The sequence below is a fragment of the Urocampus carinirostris genome, chromosome 19 (assembly GCF_059441175.1).
Source record: "Urocampus carinirostris isolate Australia breed hairy pipefish chromosome 19, RoL_Ucar_1.0, whole genome shotgun sequence".
Taxonomy (NCBI): domain Eukaryota; kingdom Metazoa; phylum Chordata; class Actinopteri; order Syngnathiformes; family Syngnathidae; genus Urocampus; species Urocampus carinirostris.
The window spans coordinates 8,502,641-8,529,442 of NC_142367.1; the positions used below are offsets into that span (position 1 = coordinate 8,502,641).

At 38.2% G+C, this 26,802-nt stretch overlaps 2 protein-coding genes across 7 annotated transcripts in view; one reads left to right on the top strand and one right to left on the bottom strand.

Annotated features, from left to right (window-relative positions):
- Positions 1-463: 463 nt before the first annotated feature.
- The window catches only part of skap1 (src kinase associated phosphoprotein 1), a 69,479-nt gene continuing 43,140 nt past the window's right edge, over positions 464-26,802 (bottom strand). For 5 of the 6 annotated variants that reach the window (XM_088323022.1, XM_088323023.1, XM_088323025.1 and 2 more), the window contains 3 exons: positions 25,793-25,846; positions 25,609-25,712; positions 10,740-12,321 (listed from right to left, as the gene is read on the bottom strand). In XM_088323022.1, coding sequence (XP_088179148.1) covers positions 12,229-12,321; positions 25,609-25,712; positions 25,793-25,846 — 251 coding nt within the window. In that variant the 3' untranslated portion in view covers positions 10,740-12,228. Of the gene's footprint in view, positions 645-10,739; positions 12,322-25,608; positions 25,713-25,792; positions 25,847-26,802 lie in introns of those variants that run through there. The other variant, XM_088323024.1, reaches the window with a different exon arrangement.
- Positions 1,667-12,145, top strand: snx11 (sorting nexin 11). Its single transcript, XM_088323026.1, has 7 exons — positions 1,667-1,879; positions 5,180-5,259; positions 5,409-5,495; positions 8,489-8,589; positions 8,670-8,765; positions 9,983-10,207; positions 10,267-12,145. The coding sequence occupies exons 1-7, from the start codon at positions 1,873-1,875 to the stop codon at positions 10,757-10,759; spliced, it is 1,089 nt and encodes a 362-aa protein (XP_088179152.1). The 5' UTR covers positions 1,667-1,872; the 3' UTR covers positions 10,760-12,145.

A 26,802-nucleotide genomic window follows, 5' to 3' on the forward strand; every position in this document is an offset into this window, starting at 1 on the left:
CACATCAGCTGTGTATGCCTGTAGGCCATGCAATGTGATAATGACCCTCTTGGTTGGTTTCCTGATTAGTTTTCTTCTTGTTTGACCTGAAAGTTTAGAGGGACAACCAGGTCATAGTAGGTTTGCAGTGAGTTGACGCTTTCTTCATTATTTTTCGCACACGGGAGATGTGTAAATGTTGAGAAATCTTGTATACCATTCCTGCTTTGAACTTTGATACAGTTTTCTCCCCAGCTGCCTGGTGTTGGGAATTATCAAAATGTACCGTTTACCAAATTGTTCGAATTAGTTATCTGACTCAATTAACCAAACACAACCTACATTCATCCAAAAATGTATGCGCGCTCGTTTCTTGAAAGAAAAATGAACAGGAAAGTCAACATTTGCACACGGGGGGGATTTATTTTCCTAACAATTTAACTAAGTGTACTCCATTGAAGATGGCCGAAGTAACGTTGGCGTCTGTGGGAAGCCTTCTTCTGAAGTCCTTTAGCTTTCTCTTCTTGGCCCACGTCTCCCCGCAAAATGGCGTCTCGGCTCCTCCCATGGGCGTGCCAAGGAATTGTTTGCGCCCATCGTTCTCACAACACAGCGCCTCGATGTCTGGCTTCTCAAAACAACGCCTGCCGTCCTCCGTCAGAGTCCTGTTATCAAAATTCCATTGACAAAATATTATGCATTTCGAACAGCCTGCCCTGACCTTGTTCATTGAACTAAAGCCCACTCAGTAAAAATCCTCATTACATTAGTCAATCGTATAAAATCCTTTATAGTCCAAATGTATAAAATCCTTTACTGGTGGGGTCTTTTGTCTTCATAATGATGTCTGTTCTATTGTGTTTCCTTTCATAAACCTCTGAGTGCATCCCGGAGCAGGTGCATTTAAACTGAGACCTAATAACACATAGGTACACTCTGTTTTCCATCTTTAACCATCTAGGTCAACATTGTATCATTCAGAAGTCATCAAGGAACTTCTGGTGTTAGTTGGCCGAGTTGAGAAAATGGCAATATTTTTGCAACCCCTTCAACATTCTTTAGCTATGCACTGTAAATAGATATGAAAAAGATATATTTTTTATTCATTGAAAATTGCATGAAATTAGTCAAAATAGCAACGTAAGATGGCCGCCGTCTGGCTGCACCTGTCGAGGTTAGCGTCCCACCTCTCAGATAGGAAGAATTGTGTGAACGACCCTGAGATATTTTTCACATTTTGTTTTATCAAATTAATCAACTTTTAACGCATGCCTTGTTCAATAGTTAGGCACGAATCAATGTTTCAAGGGATAAAAATGTTACCTCCTCAGGTTACTTTAAAATATTTTTCACATTTTGTTCTGTCAAATACATTAATATTTTTTAACAACGAAACTGCGAAATGTTTTCTTCGCTTCCTTGTTTTCAACCAATCACATTATATAAAAGTCGCTTCAGGATCCCTCGAAATTCAGGTATACGAGAAATGCGTCCGCTTTTTAATGTTCCTATGAGGGGCTGTGTTGTTTCTTTGGCGTATATTTGGTACAGGAAAAATGTTACGGTTATTTTTGGGGCACAGGATGATATATATATTTTTTTTTCAAGAGGAAAAAATTAATATAAACAGCGACAAAAACAAAACTATCCCGAAGGCAACGCCAGACTGCGCACGCGTACAATACGCGACCCCGCCCCTGTGGCGTTACGATACAGTGAAGCTAGCATGTTGGCTAGCTTGCATCTAGTGCGGCTTGCGCAATGGAAGCCAACATTTGGATGAACGAGCCGCCAGGCTGAAACACTTTCCGATTTTTTATTTTATTTTGGCCGAGAAACAGCAACTTCAACAACGGGACAACTCAAACAGACGGCAGTTTGCCAGTTTACTACATGAAAAGTAAGTCCAGTTAGTTAGCATTTTGCTTGTTTGCATTAGCAAAATAAATACAAACACTGACAGAGTTGCTAATTTTAACTCATCTTAAAATGTTTTATTTTTTTACAACTAATTGTGGAGAGTTGACGGTTTTTTTTTGTGTTTGCGCTAATTTTCCCCGAAGAGTAATGAGTTTACCTTATGAAATTAAGGGTCCAAACAGGTGCTTGAAATTTAACGTGTTTTAAGAATTAATAAGTACTTGAATTGTGGGTGAAAATATTGCCTTGTTTCCTAACAACTCTGCTTAAAATGACACAGACAATGCTATCTAGTGGTTACTTTTGACTTCATTTTTTCCCTCGTGATTAACTGCAGCTGGCATTAGTTTGTATGAATGTCCTATGAAGCGTCATCGCTCCCTACAAGACAGGTGCATACTACATCCAAACAGGGTACTATAAAGTGTGCATTGGTGCAAGTATTACGTGTAAATTATGAAAATTTTTTTGAGCACCATTAAAAAAATGAAGTGGTATATTTGAGAAAGGCTGAATAGCTACACGATAGCCTCGGGTATGACATTGTCCTATGACGGTGACTTAAGGAGCAGACATGACCAAGTTGTGTTACTAATTCTATATGAAATTATGACCTCTAATCGCCCCATTTAAATTAGGAAGTTGCCCAACCAGGAATTTGGATTGTTAAGTGAGGCCGGGCACTGAAAATAAGATCTACTGTAACTCCACATTGTGGAAACCGAGTTACCAACTGCCAGTGTTATATTGTAATAAGAACTTCCTGTAACTGAAAATATAAGCTACATATTACCGTCATTTCTACTTGCATAACACCTATATGGGAAAAGATATGTCTCAAAAACGTATTTGTGATTTACTCGAGATCTAAAAAACATATGTCTTGATAAATGCACACACAAGATTAAAAATAACTTGTATAAATCACAGATATATTTGTGGCTCTGCAAAATACACGACTTACTTTTTTCTTCCCTTTAATAGTCTGCAGAAATTGGGAAAATTGGATTTGAAAGTCTTTAAAAGTGCTTGAATTTTGGTCTGGTAAAAGATGTATGAACCCTGCATATTTCCTAATAATGTTATGATTGGTCACTCATTCATTTTTCATCTTAATAAATGAATCTTTTCTGGCCTTGAGGTGGCAAGCTGAGTCCAGGGTTCCTCCAGGTGCTTGAAATCCTGGAATGTTGTTTTCAAGGGTTGAAAAGTACTTGAACTTTAGGTGAAGTGCTAGTAAATTCTTGAAATTTTTTCCATGTTTCACAACAGGGCATTATACAATGTGTATTTATTATGGGCCATGCAAAAAATAAAGGTAGTTTCCCCGTAGTAAATTGTAATGGGAAGAACTTCCTCTACCTGAAAATGTAAGCTACATATTACCGTCAATTTTACACATCTATATGGGGAGAGATTTCTCAAAAAAATATATATTTGTGATTTACTCAAGATTTGTAAAGCATTTGTCTTGATAAATGCTCCTGCAATATTAAAAATTGCATATGTGATAATGGACCTCCGGGTTGGTTTCCTGATTAGTTTTCTTCTTGTTTGACCACCTAGATGGTGGAATCAAACCTCTGTCAAAATTGGTGTGAGAAATAAAAAGTTAAAAAAAAAAAAAAAAATCGCATATGTAAATTGCAGATATATTTGTGCTTCTGCAAAATACACAATGAACGTACAATACAATTTTTGAATTGAATTTCACTTGAGAAAAAAGCAACAAGAAAGTAAAAAGTCCTGCTAATTGGGTTGTTGGATGTGGCAAAGCTGTCTTCCTGTAACAAATAGACATACTGGACTGTCTCAGAAAATTAGAATATTTTGATAAAGTTCTTTATTTTCTGTAATGCAAATAAAAAAACAAAAATGTCATACATTCTGGATTCATTACACATCAACAGAACTATTTCAAGCCTTTTATTATTTGAATATTGCTGATTTTGGCTTACAGCTGAAAAAAACTCAAAAATCCTATCTCAAAATATTAGAATACTTCCTCAGACCAAGTAAAAAAATAATTTTATAACAGCAAAACTAAATCAAACATTTGAAAATGGGAGATTTTCGTGACAAATTGAATGAAAGGTGATTATAACTTACTGTAAAAATTTGTGGCAATTTATTTTGTGTTTGACTGCATTAAATGGACTTGAGGTTTAACTACTATATGCAGGGTTCTTACACCATTTTCATGGCTAAATTCAAGCATTTTTAAAGGACATTCAAAGCTTATTTTTAATTTGTGTAGTACCATTAAAAGAAGTCCAGTGCGAATCATGGATTTTGCAGGTCCACAAATATAACTGCAAGTGAATTTAGCAAGACATGTTTTGGGGTCTTGAGTAAAACGCAAACATATTTGTTGATCTGAACAACACGTGTGTAAATATTTTTTGAGACAAATCTCTCCCCATACAAGTGTTGGGTAAGATGGTATTTAGCTTTTAGTTTAAGTTCTTCCCATTAAAATATACCACTTGGTAAGAATTAATGCAATGGTAAAGTGAAGCCACTAGAAAGCAGTGTCAGTGTCATTTTTAAGCAGATTCCTTTTTTAAAATTGTATTTAATGTGTGGTGTGTTGAGTCATCTGCCAAGAAACATTGCAACACTTTCAAACATTTACAAGCACTCCACCCAAAATTCAAGCACGTTTTAATTTTTAAAAGCACAACATTCATATTCAAGCATTTTCAAGGATTTTACGCACCGTGTACTTGGTAGTTTGCTTTAGCAGCCAACTCTTGTTTTGTCTTTCCCAGTTGAAGACTCAACATGAATGCACTGTGTTTTTTGAATAATCGTAAGTCATTTGACATGCCTGTCTTTCGCAATGGGCACACATTCTTTAGGGCAGAAATTCTCACTTTAATTAATATCATCATGAGGCTTACCGAGAGACGACGACATTGCCCACAATCTTGCTGCTACGGGTACCCTAAAAGAACAAAAACCTTTTGAAAAGCGAAAAAATGGTTTTGTCTCTCTGAGTCTCCGTAGTTGGTCTTCTTCCTTGTGCGTTGCTCTCATTTTTGGTCAAACTACACAATAGTGACTTCTAGTTGGCAAATATTACACACTGTGCCTTTAACTTAAGGTTAAATACTTTATGGTATTTTATTTCAACAACCAAGTCTTCGGTGTCATCAACATTGATACACTTCGTGTTTATTTAGATACCAAAAATTAAGAAAAAAATGTACAATTCACACAAATGTGATCAACACAAAGAGATGGATGGAGAGTTGTAACTTTTGCCTGCGCTCAACAGGCTATTCTGGGACGGCATGTAAATTGCATCATCTTCCCGTGTCTCTTCTTATGGCATCTGTGACCATGAACCACCAAGATGTAAGTCACACGTTTTGAAAAAAAATAAACAAGTATGTCATCCAGTGCATGCGTTAAGTTCAAGCGTCTTTTATTAAAAATTAGCATCATGAAAGAAAATTTGGCCACAGTGTCATCATTGAAGTCACAATATTTTTGGGTTCATTCAGGAATTTGTGGCAGTTCGCGTTCAAGATCCTCGCGTGCAGAACGAAGGCTTGTGGAATTCCTACGTGGATTACAAGATCTTCCTCCACGTGAGAAAAACTAATATGTATTAAAAAAATTGTTGCATTCCTTTCTTTGCAAAAATACAAAATAGTCAAATAGAATTTAATGTGTGAATTTTCCTGCAAGTTCGTCGTTGGATTGGGACGATCATGATTTGCGAAAATGAGAAATACACATAGAGCAATTTTAAACAACTAAACGTAAAAGAAAAGTTAATATTATTAGAAAAAACGTTTGTATTTCTTTTGAATCTGTAGCTCACATTAGGGCTGCACGATTAACCGAAATCGAATCAATATCGCGATGTGACGTAGTGCGACTGTGTAAGCGCAAACCACTGCGTTTCTTTTTTCAAGGTACGTCATCTCAAGTTGTTTGCATGTCACTATGTTTATGTTCTCCCTGCCAAAAAACAAAGCTAGCACAGAAAATCCGCTTTTCTTTTAAAATCGAAAATCACATCTAGGTCTGAAAAATCGCATCTGTTTTTTTTTTTACAAAATCATGTAGCCTTAGCTAACAATAATAATTAATTTTATATAATAAAGCCATTCACAGAAAAAAATGGGAAAACATAAATTTAGAAAAAAAATTAGGACCTCTTAAATGATTAGTGAAGGTTAGAGCCGGAACACTTGAAAATGAGGGACTTATTTCCTTTTGTAAAAGTAAGTTTTTGGTCTTGACATCTTCCTGGGACGGGGGTGGGCTGACTACAGCTAGCGGGCCTCAAGCGCCCTTCTGCTTAAAAAACACTTCTACTCTATAGCATATGAATAACCTATATTTTTTGTTGACAATATCTCTGTACTACTTGTACTTGCAACATCCATTGCAGCCTGTGCGGTCCCTTCTCAAGGTTTCTTCATTTTCCTCATGTTGAGGTTTTTGAGTTTTTCCTTGCCCTCATGTTGGTTTCAGATCAGGGGATGGTGAAAAAATAGTCTGTGCAATAACCTGTGCAGCCCCTTGAGACTCTTTGTGATTAAGGGCTATACACATAAAAATGACTTGACTTGACTTGACTTCTGTTTTGCTTCTTAATCCGGCCCACTGAACAAAAATGGTCAGAATATCATGGATATCTATATATTATGATTAAGTGCTAAAAGTTTTTTTTTGTCTTTGGGTGCCAGCTTTGTTGCCATCGTGTGTCTTGCACAAAAATGCTCTGACTTGAATACGCATCGAAAAATCGTGTTCATTTATGATGGAATATATATTGGCTAACAAATGTGTCAATCACCATTTGAATAGGTTACTACTGGCTGAAGATATTCGAACCGATTGGAGGCGATACCCGTTACATCGGACAGGCCCATTTAGGCTAATGCGGGTTGTGGACCATGAAAAGATCCTATTGCCTGAGATAGTTGTCAATTGAAAGGGGAGGGCTAACTACCATACTGGGAATGATTTTACGAGTGTGTTTATTTTTAAAGGGGAGTTTTGGATCGAAACAAACGATTTTCAACAAGCACCGTCGAACCAAGCACACTTTTAGGTTGATTTCCATTTATTTGTTAGGCATTATCGTGTATCTCGGAGTACATATTTTAACGGATTCTATGGAATGTCCTTGATGAAACGAAGCCATTTTGCAGACATTCAAATGATTTGATGACCGCCAGGGAATGTAATTGGTGAGTTACGCAGGCTTTATTGTATCCGGGTAACTTGTTGACTATGTTTTCCAATGACATGTGGCATGACGTATTTCAATGACTGCTGACATCGTACAGACACCAATATGCTGATCAAAAGTCCGTTGGTTCGCTGTCGGAACGTTAAGGGGTTAATCACCTGGGTTTGTGTGGAACCACTTTCTGTATGTCTTGGTCAAGTACAGCCTGGCCACGTTTCCATGGTTACCAGTAGCAGGCGAAGCCTCTTGATTTGACCCGCATACAGCACCTTCATCGTCTGGTCACCTTTTTTGCTAGCTCCTTCCGATCTTTGTCTGCTGCAGCGCACTTTGCCCACAAACTTACTTGATAATACTGATACCAGATCTTAAATCACTAAGGAGACTTTATTTTTTTGATGACTATGATGGGAAAATGCTCTATTTATTTTTAAATGTAAATGGTCTGCATTTATATAGCGCTTTTTAAGTCAATAAAGACCTCCCAAAGAGCTTTACAATGTGCTTCAAACTTACCCATGAGGAAAAATATATCAGTCTCCAGGCCAATTGTTTGATCCGAATGCAGCCATCAACTCTAAAAGTTTGCCCACCCCTGTCATAAGGAATCGAGTTGTCGTTGGTTGAGAGGAGATTGCGAGAAAATAAAGATGTCAGCAGCTTGTTTCCTGAGGTTGTCACAGTAACCTGATCGCCAAGTCAGCAGCGGCAAAATGTAATTCCCTTTTCAAAGCTTGAGAGGAGTTTTTTTTTCACGAGAATCCAAAACAACGCTATGATCATGGACTGTGAGGTCCAGTATAAAAAGGACACATTTCCAACTAAAATTTACAGTAAAGACTGAAGGAAGCCTTTATATAGAAGCTCCTTAAACAATGGATGTTCACTGTTGAGACACTTAATGATGAAAACCCACATAACAAACACCCCAAAATGCCAGCAAAGATATTAGAGCGATTCTTTGGGGTGACAGTAGGGATGGAACTTTGCACACCTAGCGATCTACGCCGAAGCTAAATAGGTTGGTATTCTTGTTTGCAGTATTTTGTGTCAGGCTCAACACATACTCGTCAGTAACTGTGGGAGGGAGACAAATACTATGTGGTATGTTTATATTATTTTATAAATTTATAAATTTGATGAAAATCATCAATCATCACACAAATGTGCTGAAGAATTAGCTTTTGTCTGGAGAGCGGTTTTAGCAGTTTCGTTGAAGATCGTCTTAAAATAGATGGTGTGGCTCTGCCCCACCCAAAAAATAACTCCAAATATTTTGCTTTCATGGCTCTTAAAAAGTTCCCGACCCCTGGTCTACTGCAACTCCTTTAAGTGAGAGGACAATGTGTTGAAGCAAATTTTGCGTGCTTGCAGACAAACAGCAAGGCCTTTACCGCCAAGACGTCGTGCGTTAGGCGGCGCTACAGCGAATTTGTCTGGCTGAAGAAATGGCTGCAGAAGAACGCTGGCTTGGTGTGAGTACAACCCCGTTTGGACTTATCTGGGGCCCTCTGGTGGCACGTAATATACTGAATGACGTTACGCTGACTCGTAGGCCAGTCCCAGACCTTCCTGGAAAGTCCTTCTTCTCCTTCAGCAACGAGGACTTCCTGGAGCGGAGGAGGCAGGGACTTCAAGTTTTCCTGGATAAGTGCGTCATGATATTTTACATCTTACTTTCATTTGTACCTCTTCATACGAGCTTCATTCGTTCCAGGATCGTGCCTATAGCTCGAACTGCTCGTGTAATGAGAGATTTTTTTCCGACATGAAATGATTGGTGGTCTGATCCTGTTCTCCCAAAAGCCTTAAAGCTAACCCCAAATAAAACATATCTTCCTGATCAGTAAAATCATATTCAAATAGTTAGTAAACATAAAAAAAGTAAAAAGAGTTTCTGCCCTTCCTGTGTGCGCAGTGCGGAAGACGGGGGCAGGACGGTTGCAAGGACTTGCGGAAATCACATGCCTGACAACTTAAATCGTTTCCCCATATTTCATACGTTTTTTTGAACATTTTAAATTGTGTACGCGGTATAATATTTTCATACAGGGAATTCTTTTTCCAAAAAGACCTATCTCGTCTTGCCCATTTCATTTCATTTCATGGTAGCAGAGTCATCATAGATTGCTAATATTGTCACAATATTCAACAAAGTCTGTCTTGCTGTGAGTAAATAGTTGCTGCAATTATTATTGTAAGGTTTGCTATTGCTTGAAAATCAGGATTTGCAATCGTTAATTAGGAGAGCAAGCGAAGGTTGGCGGGTATGAGATGGAGAGACTGTACACCTAAAATGTGAGTTACTGTAAATTTAAATAAAGGTACACGCAAACATTTTTCACAGCTCAATTTGTTTCATAGCCTGTAGTAGTTTGCATGCACAAACCGTACAAGTTGATATTGACTTCAAGCGGTCACTAGCGGGTTTTAGTGGTAGCCTCCGGCACTGCCCGTGAACTGGATTTTCCTTCATATAGCAAACAAGATTTTTGTTGCAAATAAAACTTGTATTCAGGAGGTAGAGCGCTCGTCTTGCGATCAAGAGGTCGCAGGTTCGATTCCCGGCTCCCACGTGTTATATGTCGAAGTGTCCTTGGGCAAGACACTGAATCCCTAATGCCCCCAATAAGCAGGTAGGCACCTTGCATGGCTGACTCCCTGCTGGTGTGTGAGTGTGTGTGTGAATGGGTAAGTGTGAAGCACATTGTAAAACGCTTTGGAAGGTCTTCATTGACTTGAAAAGCGCTATATAAATGCTGACCATTTACCATTCATTCCAAAATTCTTGTGTTAAAAGGTGCTCGTCTAAAGAGGTACCACCGTATTTTTTGATTCAGTGGTCTTTTCCCCCCCCCTACCATCTAGGGTTGTGAACATGACTGTGTGCCTGTCGGACAGCCAGCTGCACCTGTTCCTGCAGACGCAACTACCGGTGGGCCACATTCTGGACTGCGTGCAAGGCCACACTCCCTACACCGTGACGGACGCCATTCTCACTTATGCCTCGTCCAATCGGGGCTGGGCACAAGCGCAGGAGGACGACGCCGCCAAGGAGCCGATCTTCAGTGTTTTTTACGAGTCGGTGGAGAGGTGAGAACGTCGCTGTGGCAACTGTTTGTAAAGAATTTGAGTGATTTCTTTCCCCTTAGCCCGGCTCCACGCCAGCCTCGTCCCAAAAACAAAGATGGTGCTAGTTTCTTGCTCTTTACACCTGGCGGAGATGTTCTCCAACCTTGCCACGCCTCCACGCCGGCGGTCCTCTACCTGGAAGACGAGCAGACGTCCTGTCGCACGGAGACCCCCGTGGAGGTCCACTCTCCCGCCGTTGAGGAAACGGCAAAGTTGGCAGTTTTAGTGATGGAGGAGGAGGAGACACCGGCCACCAAGTCGTCTTCCTCCCTCTCATCGTCCAACGAGAGCATCGTCCCGGTGAGTGACGAGGACGAATCGGTCGAATGCCGACAGCCGTCACCTGACATTATGACAAAGTCGGAGAATGATAATGGCGGAGACGCGGCCATTGACCTCGTCAACTGCTGCGCCGAGCCGAATGACTCTTTAGACGAGAACGATTTTAGCGTGTTGGGGAGCGGCTCGGTTCCAGAAAAACAAGTTTGCCGGATCCAGGAGGAAGAAGCTTAGTTTTATTTTATGGCGATCTTAGAAATGTTGCAATGACTTACCATTGCCACAAGATGGCAACAAAGCACTTTTAAAGATTTTTTTTAAATGAGACCGCATTTAAGAACGCCGAATTAAGGATGGCTCATCCCCAAAAGTCCACTAATATGAGGCCCAAATTATTTACCGTATTTTCCACACAATAAGTGCACCGGATTATAAGGCGTACCGGACCAGGAGGTATATGAAATTAAGACTACAGTAAGAGCTACCATGTATAACCTTTTGGGCTCTTTGCACACTCATGGCATATAATAGTGCAATGACTAAGTAGTCGATATAGTCGATGTTGCTGATTAAAATCACAAAACCTTGTTTGCAATCCGACCCGGATCGCAGCAGTGAAGGCGCTGACACTTTACCTCTGGACCACAAGGTATTGCAGATAACATACAAAAAGGTATTCGAGTTCACCTTCTTAAATTCCAAAACTTTGTACGCAGCGGTATACAGTGACGTTGCCAACACTTTTATCTTTAGTTCTTCAGTCACATGCGAAAAATGATTAGACCTCATCTCATTATCAAACTATTTTTACCCACGGTGCCAGAAACCGTGATTTACATTTTGCATTCGGATAGGTTGAACAGTCCCTCCATTTCTTGACCTCTGTATCAATAACCTCTGTTTTATATGTACACATATGTAAAAGAGCTTGTATAGTCATTTGTTGGGAGCCTTTCTGTTCGTCTTTCACTGTTTGCTATCAGAATGCACTACGGGGATCATTGTTTCTGGCACCATGAGTAAAATTAGTGTGTGACAGTGAGATAAGGTGTAAAGCCTTTTGTCACTGAATGCTTACCATTGAATACAATATATTGCAATTCAAGCCGGCAATAAATATTGATTGATCAGTCATATTCACCTCGTAAAGTAACGCACGCTTATCCACCATATTCTGTGGGCGATTAGGCACACTTTCACATTTCTGACCAATTTGGGGTTTTTAGCTTTTTAGTTTGTAAAATACGGTCTTATGGCGCTGAATTTAAAGCTTCTTATTTTTCTGTCTCTTTTGGGACTGCAGAGGGCGCCCAAGTTCTCCAGAGACTTTTATTGTTATTTTAGGCCACATTTTGAGACTGGACTGCCCAAACAGATTTGACCATTTTCAGTCTTTCCTTTAAAGCAATTTGGAGCACATTGAAAAACATTTCAAGCGCCAAATTTGAGTGACGCCACATAGCTGTTAATCGAGCCTAGTTGCTTGAATGTGATTTCCGAAAGGGACCGTTTTATTTTCAGTTGAATTAAATAGATTTTGAATGACTTCATGATGACTGATCGTTTGTTGAGTTTACAGATGCTTGCATTTTTTTGAATAAAAGTTAGCTGACATTGAAAGTTTTTGGCTGATTTGTCACTTTTTTTTAACGCTTGCTTTTAAGATAAATCTTAGAAAAGCTTGGACCGGTAGCTGCTGCAACTCAGAGGATGTACGCGGGTTGCAGGAAGTCCTTGGGGACGATGCCCACCGTGCCATTCAGCTCACCCACCCACCAACCGTCAATGTTGTACTCCTGAAACAAAAAGAAAAGATTTTAAAGCATTATACCCACATTGAAAAATAATTCCTATGATTGGAAAAATGTAACCAATCAAGAAATGGAAAAAAGAACTGATTGTGAATTGAAACTTTAAATGGACGAGTAATATGGGTGTAAAACAAAAATGTATCCAGCATTCCTAATTATAGAACAACAAAAAAGATCGCTAGAAAAGATATTGTTTTGTTTCCCAAATGTTTGCCTTTACTATTTATTCATCATTTATTTTCCACCTATAAAATAATTGATTCGTGCAGACTAATCCAAAGAGGGAGGGGTCTACGACTGTGTGCAGCCTTGTTCTTGCAGGGGGTAGGGTCATCCTAATTTTTGGTTGGTTGGATCACTTGGTGTCTTAGGGGCACCATTTCCTGTGGTGTGTGTTGGGCAAGTACAGCCTGGTGGCGCCCATCCTTCTCCAGGCCAACATATCTTTCCATCGGGTCATCTAGGGTACACCTCCTTTAGCGGCCGGATTCCCTCCTTCCACATTACATATTTTGATCTTTTTTCCAAATGGGGTGGGCTTCTCCATAAATATTTCTACTAGATGCGGAGTAACTTGTTTGACATCCTACACAAATTAAAGCAAAGACATTTCAACATTTTGTAATCATTGATCTATTAACAAATATTTAAATGTTTAATTTGATTTTTTTGTTAGTTATTCATTATTTATTTTTTGGTATTTTTTAATTAACATTATTTTATTTTTAAGGTTGGAAAAAAATGAATGTGAACTGGATGAACCAAACACATTTTTTAGTCCAATTTTGAGCATACATTGGTTATTTTTTTGTATGCAAATAAAATACATTAAAAAAAAAACTTTTTCCATATGAAAATGTCTTTATTTGAGAGGGAAAAATATTTTATGTGTTCTGGGGGCATGCATGCAGTTTTTGGGGTATAAAATCTATTTATTTAGGCGGCAGTAGCTCAGGAGGTAGAGCGCTCGTCTTGGGATGAAGGGATCCCTGTTCGAATCCTGGCTCGTCTGTGTTACATGTCGAAGTGTCCTTGGGTAAGACACTGAACCCCTAATACCCCCAATAAGCAGGTTAGCGCCTTAAATGGCTGCAAGGCCGCTATTGGGAAATGTGGAGCACATTTTATAGCGCTTTGGGAAGTCATTGACTTGAAAAGCGCTATATAAATGCAGATCATTTCATTTATGCTTTTTGCTTAACTTTTTATTAGTTAAAATCTAATTTTTAATAGAAAATGGTTTTACTGGTTTCCTCATTTTAAGGACATTTTTTGCACTCTTAACAGCTTACATGGAAATGTGGATAAAAACATTTCATGTTTTTCTACTGTTTGATCCTATCTAGTGTAAGACATTATTGCTCACGTCATAACATTAAAGTTAAAATCCATTTAGGGGATTTTCTTCTGGGTTTTTAACAACACATTGGCCAGTCATTTCAACCCGAAGCCCACAAGTGAAAAATATCAATATATTTTCCCAATGTATATTGAAGAATTTTGTGACGGCCATTTTGAAAATCCTGCTCTCATTTGTTGACATTTAGAACTGAGCGTGAGCAATTTTTTTTTTCTTTTCCAAAAATGTATTTTCGGGTCTGTCTCACGACCGGTTGACCTCTAGTTGACTTCCTCTCCTCCCTTTTCAATGGAGGAGGGAGTCGCCATGGTAACAACGGCAGTGCACCCGTCCTTTATTTGGATAGCGTCGGCATTCACATAGCTCATCGCCAAGACTAAGGTGAGACCGTGGCGTCATCTTCCGCTTATGAATACTAATCCGTTTGGATTTTCAACGGGATGATTTTAGACGGCACTATGAACGGGGCTGGTCGGCGAGCATTGGAACGTAGGTAGTAGGCCTTGGGAGTGATGGAGCTCACAAAGTCTCCCGTTGCCCCACCGATGAACCCATCGCCTCGCATCCCCTCCTCCATTTTCGCTCCCTCCTCATTTTCTGACCCTCCTCTTCCTCGCTTTGCGCTTCCTCCATCGGGCTAACAAAGAAATATGGCGGAAGTAAGTGCTCAGGTACAACGCGCAAACCAACTTGGACTGAAAAATGGACAAAATAAGAATATAATGCTTTTGTTTTAGTAAAAATTATTTGAAAGTTTTTTGAAATTGATCTGCATTTATATAGCGCTTTTCAAGTCGATGACTTCCCAAAGCGCTTTACAATGTGCTCCACATTTCCCAATAGCGGCCTTGCAGCCATGTAAGGTGCTAACCTGCTTATTGGGGTTATTAGGGGTTCAGTGTCTTACCCAAGGACACTTTGACATGTAACGCGGACGAGCCGGGATTCGAACTGGGATCCCTTGATCCCAAGACGAGCGCTTTACCTCCTGAGCTACTGCCGCTACTGCTATTTAATAAAAAGAATAAAAATGTGTCCAGGCAAAAACTCGTTTTATATAGTTAACAGTATAAATGTGTTTCATTTAATCATGTTATTATTACCGATTATTCTTTTTTGTATAATGATTTAGTCGTGTTATTTTTTTTACTTAATATTGTTAATTGAATTGCTATTTTAATTATTCCATTTTACTATTGCTCATAAATTAAATTGATATTATTTTAAGTTAGTTTTCTATTTAACTATTTTATCATTACAATTTATTTTTTTTATATTTTTTTTAATTAAATGATCAATCCTTTACTATTATCCATACTCTTTTTTTTTTTTTTTTTTTTTTTTTTAAATTCATTTTGTATTCAATGGTTTAATATCATTTTCATTATTCTTTATTTGATGATTTTACTTTTGATTCATTATTTGCCAGTGATTTTTTTTAAATGTATTTTTTGGTTGTTTAATGATTTGATTTTGTTATTACAATAGTTTTTATCAAATTTATTTTCTATTTCATGATTTAATTTTAATATTACTTATAACCTATTTTTGTTTTACATACTTATTTTACTATTGCTTATAATAAATTTATTTTTTATTTCAAGATTTATTTTAAAATTTAATTATGGTTACTTTTAATTTTAATTCTTTACTTAGTATTACTGTACTGGTATTATCATAATTTACTATTGTTTATTTGATTGTATTAATAGTACTACTGTACATATTAATACTTTATTTCATTAATTTTATTTCTTTATATGTTTATCTAATTTCATGTGTTGAATTATTTTATATAATGATAATGACTTATTTTTATTTAATTTACTTTTCCATAAATGATTTATGCATTTCTTTTTAAATTCAAGTAGTAATAATAATAATAATAATAACAATGATAATAATAATAAATGTCGACCACTGCTCACAGGGAACATGGCAATTTGCATGGATTTTTATTTTATTTTACCCAAAATTAACTTAAATTTTGTTCATAAAAAAGCCAAGGTGACATTTTGGGCCAATTTGGTAAACCAAAATATATCATGATAAAGGAATACAATTTCTAGGATTGTCATTTAACAAAAGCATTTTCTTTAGATAGTTGACAAGACTTTAGGTTATTCCTGACCCAAATATAATTTCAATGTTTTGTACATGTTTTGAGTATGTCAGCATGAGGTTTAAACTTATTTATAGCAAACTAGAGACTATTATTACAACATCCTCTGGTCTAAAACCTACATGAGGGCAAGGAAAAACTGAAAAACCTCAACATGAGGAAAATAAAGGGGCCGCACATGAGGTATTCCCCCTACCCAGATATAAGTGTCTTTTAAGCCTAGTTGATTTTCGACTCCAAATGAAAAAATAAAACGTCGTGTAGAAACACTCGGGAAACACAAATGTCCCTCTTGAACATTTGTGGACATCCTAAAAGCCGCTAAGTGTCCATCTTTTAATTAGAGGGGGATCTTCAGGAAGAATAAAAAATATCTCATCTTAAGCTAATGGGCGCTTAAGGAGCGTTTGTGTTTGTGCCCCCCAGCTCGTCATAATAAAGCATGTGAAAAATGAGGTGGTGTAGTTGACCGTCTGTTGACTGTTGGCCCCTGCGTGACCCCCAGACTGGCCCCCTGCAACTCGTGGTGCTAAATAGGATGTCTTGCTTGCCGTCTATGGCCAGAAAAGCAGCGGGGAAGCTAAAATGGAGTTGGGGCAAAACAGAGATCACACAAAAGAAGAAATGAAGGGGTGCCTTTGACTTTTTGCGCCTTGGTTTTCTCGCGAGTTCACAAATCGCGCTCGATTTATAAATAGTTGGACAAGTCATGGATTTTTAAAAGCGTGAAAAGTCATACGAGAATAAAAAATATTTTCTAAGACCCTGCAAATTTCACTCAATGATGCAAAAAGGACAAAATGACCAAGCGCTGTGTCGGCAGGTGCCAAAAGGAGTCGCTGCTGCCCAATCTCTCCCGTCTTTTGGACAAACACTTGCTATTGGACTGCCTGCAATGGATCTTATTGGCTGCAGCTCCAAGGAAGGAGGGGAGGAAAATAAAGAAAAAAAACGTGGAGAGGTGGCCATAAATCTCCTCCCAGTCCATCTTTTCAGGAGCGAGCGCCTGTGGGAGTACTGGAATGTGACGGCTGACCTGTGGAGCCCAAGTGGTGGCCGGCCGCATCAATTCGAGGGGCACATATTGAGTCCAAACCTTATGTTTTAACCCTAAATTTACTTTTAATGGCAACACTACCTCAAATGTGAAATGAAATGAAATGATCTGCATTTATATAGCGCTTTTCAAGTCAATGACTTCCCAAAGCGCTTTAGAGTGTGCTCCACATTTCCCAATAGCGGCCTTGTATTGCAGCCATGTAAGACGCTAACATGCTTATTGGGGGTATTAGGGGTTCAGTGTCTTACCCAAGGACACTTCGACATGTAACACGGACAAGCCGGGATTCGAACTGGGATCCCTTGACCCCAAGACGAGCGCTCTACCTCCTGAGCTACTGCCGCCCCAATGTCTATATACTGATTCGTCCGCAGTAACTCAGATGCTAATATTCCACACTAAAAGTCATAGGTTACAGCCCTTGTACCTTTTCAGACCTGACCAAATATTTACGTAAAACCAATATTAGGATCCAAATCCTCAGTAGCTTGCCGATTAAATGACGTGGTCACCAATCCCCAGGTAATAGGTTTGATACTCAGGCAAGGTAACTACACATTTTTAGAGAATTTTCCAAAACTTTTTAGCAACTGTTTCAGAAACCCTAAATTTACTTTTGACTGTGCCTATATACCCAATAGAATCTTAATTTCATGTCCTCAGTAGCTTATTTAAGGCTCTATTCCAAGGCACATGTTGTGGGTTTAAACCTTAATGCTTTTTGAAAACCCTAGTCTATCCTAACACTGCAAACATTGTATTATCCTCAGTGGCTCAACTAGTGTGGGAGCAATCTTCTTATATACAAATTGTGAATTTGATCTCAGTCAAAACAGTGACATTGATAGTGACTTATACTAAATCTACTTTTGAGTAAAACTATAACACAAAATCCATATCATTGAGTGTCATTCAGTTAACTTGCCTGAGGATTGAACCCATAATTGTAGCATGTAAGACAGGCCAATTAACAGCTAAGCCATTGAACACATAACATATCATAGGATTTTGGATTATAGACTCAGTCAAAAGTAGCTGTCGGTTTAAAAATGTTGAGTTCACAAACATTTTTTTACTTGCTTGATGTCTAAACTTATATCACATCGATTGACAGTAAAAAAAACCCTACCAGGTCAACTAGTCAAAGCGAATTAATGGTTAATTTCAGACCAAAATTGATTTAACCTAAGATATATATAAATGGACATAAATGCACAGCAAACAAGAAACTTGGGTTTTAGAAGATTAAGGTAAATCATAATAGATTTAAGATTTACAAGAAGGTTAAAGTAGGTCATAATAGATTTAAGATTTACAAAAAAATAATATCAATGATTTGAACACCCAATCCATAGACAGGATGAGAAGCCTCTTACCAAGTGAGCTACTGAGACCGCAAATCAAAAAGAATTTAGGGTTATAGTCTAAATAAAAAGTAGATTAAGGGTTTCAAAATTAAATTTGAAAAGGTCACCTTGACTTAAGTTTAAAGTAATAACCCCCTAAACGTAGCTTTAACCCTAGTTTTACCCCTAATCCCAGTTCTATCTGTAATCTTAACCCTACAATAATACGAATCCTACCCACCCTAACTCAAGCTGTAAACCTTAGCCATAACACTTACTGTACCATAATAATCTGAATTTAGGGTAAAAATATTCTAGGGTTTATAACAAAGTTTGGTTAGGGGTCAGCAAGAGTCTCTAAAACTTTCCAATAAAAGGACTGGGGATCAAACCTGTGACCTCAGATGTGTTATACCAACATCCAACCGATGAGGAGTTTACCATTCCTAAGGACAATTCATGTATTAAGCCCACGTGATCGTTACTAATGTACAAACCGAATGCTATTTGATTATTCTCAAAACACATGTTCCCAATTGTCTTCATCAAAACAATGTAAATCTGTTAATCAAACCCAGTACTCCTATTAATAAGTACACCCAATGTTCCCCACCCCCACTTAGGGCTTGAACCCATCACTGGAAGCCTGATCATGTCTGCTCCTTTGTACGCAAATATTTCCATGGCAACCCTTCTACTTGGGTTATACACAAAAACGGTACAATCTGGCCTGCTTTACCGGTAAGCGCCAACAGGTGTCGCTGCTGCCCGCGCTCTACCGTCTATTTGGACGTGCGTTCGCCATTGGACGGCAGTGCCCCACGCGTGTTTTGATTGGCTGTTGCTCCAAGGAAGGGGGGCAGGAAAAAGAAAGGGGGGAAGAAGCAAGGAGAAGTATATAAATCTCCAATCCTCCAACCCACCCAGTCCATCTTTTCGCGCCTGTGGGAATCCTGGAATGTGACGGTCGACCTGTGATCACCGCGATGACGCCATTTAAAAAAATTAAAGAGATTGCGCATGCGGTGTTAATCGATGAGCAATTAGCGCCAGAGGTAGATTTCTAAAGAAAACAAATTATGGCAACAATGTGGATTTAATCCAATTTTGTAGCCACAACATGATTATTTAAATACACTCAATCGTTTATCCACACCTTTTGTAGGCTCTCTCATTATTTTTCTCGACCAACCGTGATCAAGTGTTTGATTATATTAGTTGGTCGAGATAAACTTGAAATTATATTACACCATAACTAATTACATTATTTGAATTGTCAAACATTACGTACAATTTTGTTGACTAAAAAACATTCTGAACACGAACATGTAAACCTTTTTTTGGGTGGAAAATGTATTTTTGGAGGGTTAGTAACGGGCAAAAATAAATAAATCCAATTCCAAATATAAATAAAAAGGAAGGATGGTGCTAATAAAAGAACCACACATCATGATCACTGAGCTCCTTAGAAAAAACAGCATGTTTTTGATCAATTGTTGACCCAAAAAACATAAACAAACATGATTTAAAAAGATAACTAACTAGAATACATAAAACTTCGCTGGTTGGGGGGACTGCAGTTATTTTTTTGTGTAAATAAAAATACAAAAAAGAGCTATATTTCAAAAAGGTAATTTGAAGTTACAAATTGGCTTGATGTTATTTTTTTGTGTGCATGTCACAGTATTATTATTATTATTATTATTATTATGTGACTGTGTTTAAAAAAGAGAAATAACTAGAAAAAAAAACAGAGAAACACAGAACATCAAATTAGATGTTAGAGGATGTGGCATGCATCAGAAGCAGTCGGCAATCATATATAGTTTTGATTCTAGATAAGAATACTTTATATTAGAGGTGAATACTTAGTATTTTTTCATTTATTAGTCTTTATACCATATATTTTTGACAACTGAAGTCCAACCTTTATTTCGTTGTAGCAAAACAATAATAATAAGGGGGATTCTTATTCTGATTTTATATTATTGACAAAAAACAACAACATAATTTTTAAAATCAATAATAAAGGGGGGGTGCTAACACTGAGCTCCTGAGGAGAAAAATACAGTAAAAAAATCAATAATAACTAGCGTGCCTAAAACGTCATGAAAAAGCAACATTTATTGTATTATTGACAAAAAAATTAAAATAAATATAAGATTTATTTTAAAGAGCTCATTTGAAATTACAAAAGAGCTTGAAGTTATGTTTTATTTGCATGTCTGCACTTTTTAAAATAACTTAATAAACAAACACATGATATCAAATGAAAGCTTAGTGGATGTAACATGCCTCAGAGGCAGACTAAAATCATTAATAATTATTGACATAATTATAAACATAATTTTAAAAATCAATAAGAAGGGGGGTTGATGCTAACAATGAGCTCCTGAGGAGAAAAAAAGTACAGTAAAATAAAAATTACTAACTAGAATACAAAAATCTTTATGGGACAAAACAGCATTGATGTTATTATTGACAAAAAAACGAGAAGAAAACAAGTAAGCTATAATTAAAAGAGCTAACTTGAAGTTAAAATGTGGCTTGATGTCATTTTTGTATGAATGTAACAGTATGCTGCATTTTCTGAAAATAAATAACTGAATAAACAAACAGATAAATGTACATACGATCACATGCATCAAAAACAGTGCTAACCATTATCAGCTATTGACAAAAAAAATTAACATAAGTTTCAAAATCAATCAATGATGATGCTAACACAGAGCTCCTGAGAAAAAAAATACAGTAAAATAATTCCTAACTAAAATACATAAAGCGCCACGAAAAAAAAACAGCATTTATTGTATTATTGATAAAAAACGAAAAGAAAAATAGGTATATTTAAAAGAGCTCATTCGAAATTACAAATGGGCTTGAAGTTATGCTTTGTATACATTTCATGCATGGTTCGTACACCATTTTCCTGAACAAATCCAAGCATTTTTTAAGGACTTTCAAAACCAGGAGCATGCTTTTATATATGTGATTTTAAATCTTGCGTGTGCATTCATCAAGACATATGCTATTTAGATCCTGAGTATATTGCAAATATATTTGTGTATCCGAACAATACAGAACATCTCCCCATATAGGTGTCGATAAAAATGACAGTAACCCTAACCTCAGCTGCAGGAAGTTCTTCCCCTCACCATTTCCCACAGGGAAAAACTACCCTAATGTTTTGTCAAGCCCAGAATAAAAGTTCATAACTAAAACGTAATCATTGTACAAATACACATTTTATAGTGCGCTGTTTAGTTCTATCTTGCACCTGTACTGTAGGGACAATGCCATAAAAACTAATGCCAGCTGCAGTTAATAACGAGGGAAGAAATAAAGCGTCAAAAAGTAGCCACCAGATAGTAATTGGAGTCATTTTTAAACAGACTTGTTAAGAAACATGGCATCCTCTTGGTCGCCACCTATAGGGGACGATGACGCTTCATAGGACAATGCCATACATACTAATACCATTTGCAGTTAATCACGAGGGAAGAATAAATGCAATGGCAAAGAAAAGCCACCAGAAAGCAGCATTGACATCACTTTAAAGCAGACTTGTTGAGAAACAGGGCAAGCGTCTCAAGCACTTACAAGCACCTTATGCAAAATGCAAGAACTTTTCAATCCTAGATAACACAACATTCAAATTCAAGCATTTTAAAGGATTTCAAGCACCTTTAAAGACCCTGGTATCAGTATGGGGTTGCATATTTAAATAAATAAATAAACAAACAAACAAATAAACACATGATCCAAACGAGAGGTTAGTGGATGTGGCATGCATCGGTGGCAGTCACCATAGCAACCAGAGATGAATCCTCTCCAGCTAATGGGATTCACATGAGTTGTGAGCTTTCTAATTTATTTACTTTGTCATTGATATGCACACAGAGTAAAAAAAAATGTGTGCACTTTACAGTAAGCTGAGGATCAATAATGATGGACGAGGGTCTCGGGCACAGTGGGCACGTGGCGCCGCCTATGCCGCCACACGACACCGTGCCGCCGCCGGACGCAACACGTTGTTAACGCCATTGATTTAGCACTTAGCTCGTGTCCTTATTACCTTGTAATTATGCTCCGTGTTGACATAACAGCGTGGACAAGCGCACCCCCCAAGATTTACGGGCTTTTATGACGCTCCTTTCACGTGTGTGGCTTCCCACTTTTATAGGCGGCGGGCCCCGTATTTCACCGCTGGAGGTCAAGGTTCTTCTGAATCCTGCCGTAAAAAGTGGAGGGTTCGCACCAGACGCCAGGAAACCCTCCCGGAGGGCTCGTTAAAGTAAATAGGCGATTGCGGTCTGTAATCGGCGTGCGGCTATTCAGTGCGGGTCATCAAAGCAGACACTTAAGAAGCGACAGGAGATTGTCCGCGAGAAATTTACGGGGGCCCAAAGTAAACTTTGACTTTCATCCGCCTGTTATTGACAAAACAAAAATAAACACATTACTCCGATGAATACTGCATAGCTGGAAAATCAATTCAAATGAAACATTCTTCACATTTTTTTCAACACGGGTTAATTCATACAGAGACCCGTCGCTACTTCGCGCCCTGGTTATCGCTGGTTCACTGCTTAGCAGATTCAGAATTAAATCGTCTTTATTGTCTGAAATCATCGTACAGTATATTGTGTTCTGATAGACAGCAGACAGCAGGTTAAAGAGGGCTTTCTGTTTTAGGTGGGCGTGGCTGTCTGTGTGTGCGACTGTGAAAAAAAAAAACTCTGCCAGAAGATCTCTAGATTGCTTTCTTATACTGAAAGGAGAAGCCCTCCAATTTCTTTGTATTTTTGTATAATGACAATAAAAACATTCATTCAACTGCATTTATGTGTCGTGTGTTATCATTTGTAGATCTACAATTGTTATTTTGTTACAGTTGTATACTCTCAGTCGGTAATGACGTCATCTCGAGGTAAGTTTACTCTATAGGACCTTTATGAAGGTGCGATGCTACTTCACGAATAACTTTTCGCGGGTGGTTCTTGTCCTCATTAACCGTGATAATTGAGGAGTCTCTATTACCCATATGCAATATAATTCCGAATATCTTTTTAAGCGTGGAGGGGAACATACAACATCAATCATTCATAAATATTGAAAAATAAATTAGCTAAGATAAAAAATAAATAAAAGCAATTTCATCCAATTTACAGTGCTGTCCAGAATTTTAAACTTTGTTTCTTTCTGCCGCCATCTTCTGTCTGTAAGTCATGATCCGATCCCTCAGTCAGCTCATTCTTTAAGTAGGTGCGTTTCTTAGGCTAGGTTCACACTGCAAGAAAATCAAAATTTTTTGCACGGACCTGTAGCCGATGTGTTCAAATCCGTCCGAACGGCACATTTCCGCTTTTTTCACACCAGACTGTGTCCTTGTTTATCTGTGGTCCTAACTCCGATATATATCCGATCTTTTGGAATGCGACTTCTGTCTGAACGGTCAAGGCATATTCAGACGACCTTCATGTCATTGATAGGTGGCAGACGTCACTATTCTGCCTTCAACCAGGCAGGACGAATCGGATAAATAAACAACAACAGTGGACCAAAACACGAAATGTCAATAAATCACACATCCATGAAAGATGAACACTGGTTTATTTTGTAATTTACGGAAGAGCCAACATCACCTTGAGGATTCACAACATGTCGCTCGAGTTCATTCTAAAGCGATAGTACGCTCTCGTGGTACTTAACAATATTTACATTTAAATCCTACCACAAAAGCGAGGTTTTGGATTTAATTAATATTTGGCGGGGACAACGCGCCGCTGTGAACATACACAAATACTGCTGCAAACATGAGTGCATTGCTTGTGTCCTCTTGTGTGCATGAGGACCAGTTGTAACGTTCACACTGGAAGATTTATTCAAATATATCAGGAACTGTGAACAAATCTCACAAAAACATCGTATCTCACGCCCCCCAAAAAATCGGAATTCAGTATTAAGCTCTGCAGTGTGAACCTAGCCTTATACGCGCTAAAAAGTGTTTTTAAATGTTCCTGAAGAAAATTAATTGTTGAAAAACGTTTTTTTTCCACAATAAAAATTTACTGACGGCATTATTTAGGTAACTGGGTTTGATTTTGTTGTTGTCGTTTTTCCAAAACTCAGGTGTGACGAATAAGTCGTAAAATGAATTATCAAGACATAATGACGAGCTAACTCAATGAAAACTTTAGGCTTGGTGTCTATTTCAGTCATTGGCACTGAATCTGTTGGGGGACAAACATATGATTATACCATTTTACACCAGATAGACGGCAAAAGTTTCATCCATGTCTGTGTTACAAACAGCAGAATTAACTTCCAGAAGGGGGCGCTGTAGAATGGAATCAATTCCTGTCAAGCGGATTGGGAAAAAAAAATCCTCTTAAAAAGCTGCAGGCAGACTCATTTAGCCCCTACGACAGCGCTGCCGTAATGAACAACAGCGCCATTACCCAGCGCCGCCGTGGCACTTCACCAGAGACGTCTGGTGCTGGCGTGTTCCATCGGGAACATCACGGCTATAACAAGGAATTTCACAGCGCTTTTACAACAAAATTCATGGCCCTCTGACAGGGGATGCAGCCAATAATGACCGCCACCAAACTGTTGGCTGTTGCGCGTCGTTCTGTAACTAGTTTTCAGGAGGGAAGGGTTGTTGGCCACTAGTTTTCCGCTGTTAAACATTTTTATTTTGGCAGGGTCAAACATTTACGCTTGCTTCATAAATACTTTTTTCTCCGTTTTATTTTTAGCTAACAGTAATAAGTAGGAACGCACAATAATTAGCAGGCATTAGTTATATAACCAAAAATGTATGTTTTTGGGCCGGTTAAAAAAAAAAAGCAAACAGTACTTTAAAATTAAAAACATTTATCGTCTTTATTAAAATATACTAAGGTTCTCTATAGAAGTATTTGCACAATCTGGTTGTGTTTCCTCTCTACCTCTTCATAATGTGCGCGAGACACAGGAGAACTTGGCCATAAACAGTCAGGTGGTCATAAATATGTGCAGGCTATTGTGATTTATTTTCAATTGAAGAAGTAACACCTTTTGACATTTCTCCTATCTACCTCTTCACAATGTGCACAAGACGCCGATAATAAACCCCTTAATTAACACTTGACGCAGCCTCAAGATCCTAAGCATTTATGTTCCTCATAAATAATGTTTTTATTTTCTTTAGCAATAATCAGTCACCTGCCTAAATCTCAGGTGATTCGATGGCCTCCTAAGATAAGAATGAGTGATCTATTTTCCTTAGCCAAGGCATGTGTGACATTTGGTATTGGAGCACTTGTATAATGCTTTACAGGTGAAGTATTTTCACAAACACACTAAAAAAAAAAGCTCAATAACACACACACCAACAGACCTTGCTGAGGATAAAAATCTGGTCCCCTCTACGAAAGGTCAGCTCGTCGGGCACGTCCGTCTGGCAGTCCCACAAAGCCTGGTAGAAGTTGGCATATTTGGAATCTAGCCAGGACACACACACATACACATACAAACAAAACAATTATTATTGAATCAATGAATTGTATACGTGAGATTTTCACCTGATTTGCTGGTTGACTCCAAGCAGTCAGCCGGTGGATCAGGAAAGTCCTCATCTAAGATAGTCAAGATATTTATTGATTTTTCTAAAATGTTATATTGTTCACACATTGCGATTTAAAGAAAAACAATTTAGTATTAAGTGTATGTGTCTAATCTTGTGTCATATGAGGTCAGATCAATAGTCATCATAAAAAATTCCAACACTTGAAAATTCAATGGTGGCATTTCGAAGGTGCAATAGCAAACAAGGAGAGTATCGACAGTTTGGGTCGACATCAGCGTTAAACCCTAACGCTCGCTGATGCACGGCCATTGAAGACCATCAGAAATAAATAAAAGCCATCTGGAGTCGATACCGGATTCACGATTGTTATTCTGGCCCTCCCACGTGGAGATCGATGACCTCGCCGCGGCTCATTGGCCAAGGGGGGCGGGAGGAGGCGTGGCCAAGCCGGGACATGGTGATACCGCCATCGGGCCCACAAATCCATCCTGAATGCTGGCTGGATGACAGCCAGGCCGGCGCCCAGCAACACTATACGGCTGCCGGCCGGCAAGCTGCAGCCACCCTTTCCAGTAAAAGGAGCACAAAATAACACACACAAATATTTACTGCAACCTAAGATAATGCTAAGTTTATTCTGTTTTTTAATATTGAACCTCCAAAGAATAATGCATAGGATACCAGCTTGTTAGTTCGACTATTATACCTTACTGTTGTTCGTTATTTTGACTATTGTGCATTATTTACGTCACTGTCACTATCAGCCAATAATGTTGCTCTTCTTTGATTTCAACACCGTTTGGGGGGATCTGCTTTTTGAAACCTAGGATATTAAATAAAAAGAAAGGGCTCAGGGGAGGGCTTTTAGAACAGATTTGGAATATGACATTGTGAGCGTTTTTTTTTCATACAGTCCTCTCTTGTTCTTCTTGCAAGTTAAAAATTCATTAATGTCTTCTCTTCTTGTTTAAAGTCTGTTAAACTATAAACGTATTAGATATACTT

What these genes read in the sequence shown, in the direction of transcription:
- snx11 (XM_088323026.1), top strand. An exon ending in TGACCATGAACCACCAAGAT is followed by an intron (nt 5,260 to 5,408) that starts GTAAGTCACACG and finishes GGGTTCATTCAG; the next exon opens with GAATTTGTGGCAGTTCGCGT. An exon ending in CTTCAAGTTTTCCTGGATAA is followed by an intron (nt 8,766 to 9,982) that starts GTGCGTCATGAT and finishes CCTACCATCTAG; the next exon opens with GGTTGTGAACATGACTGTGT.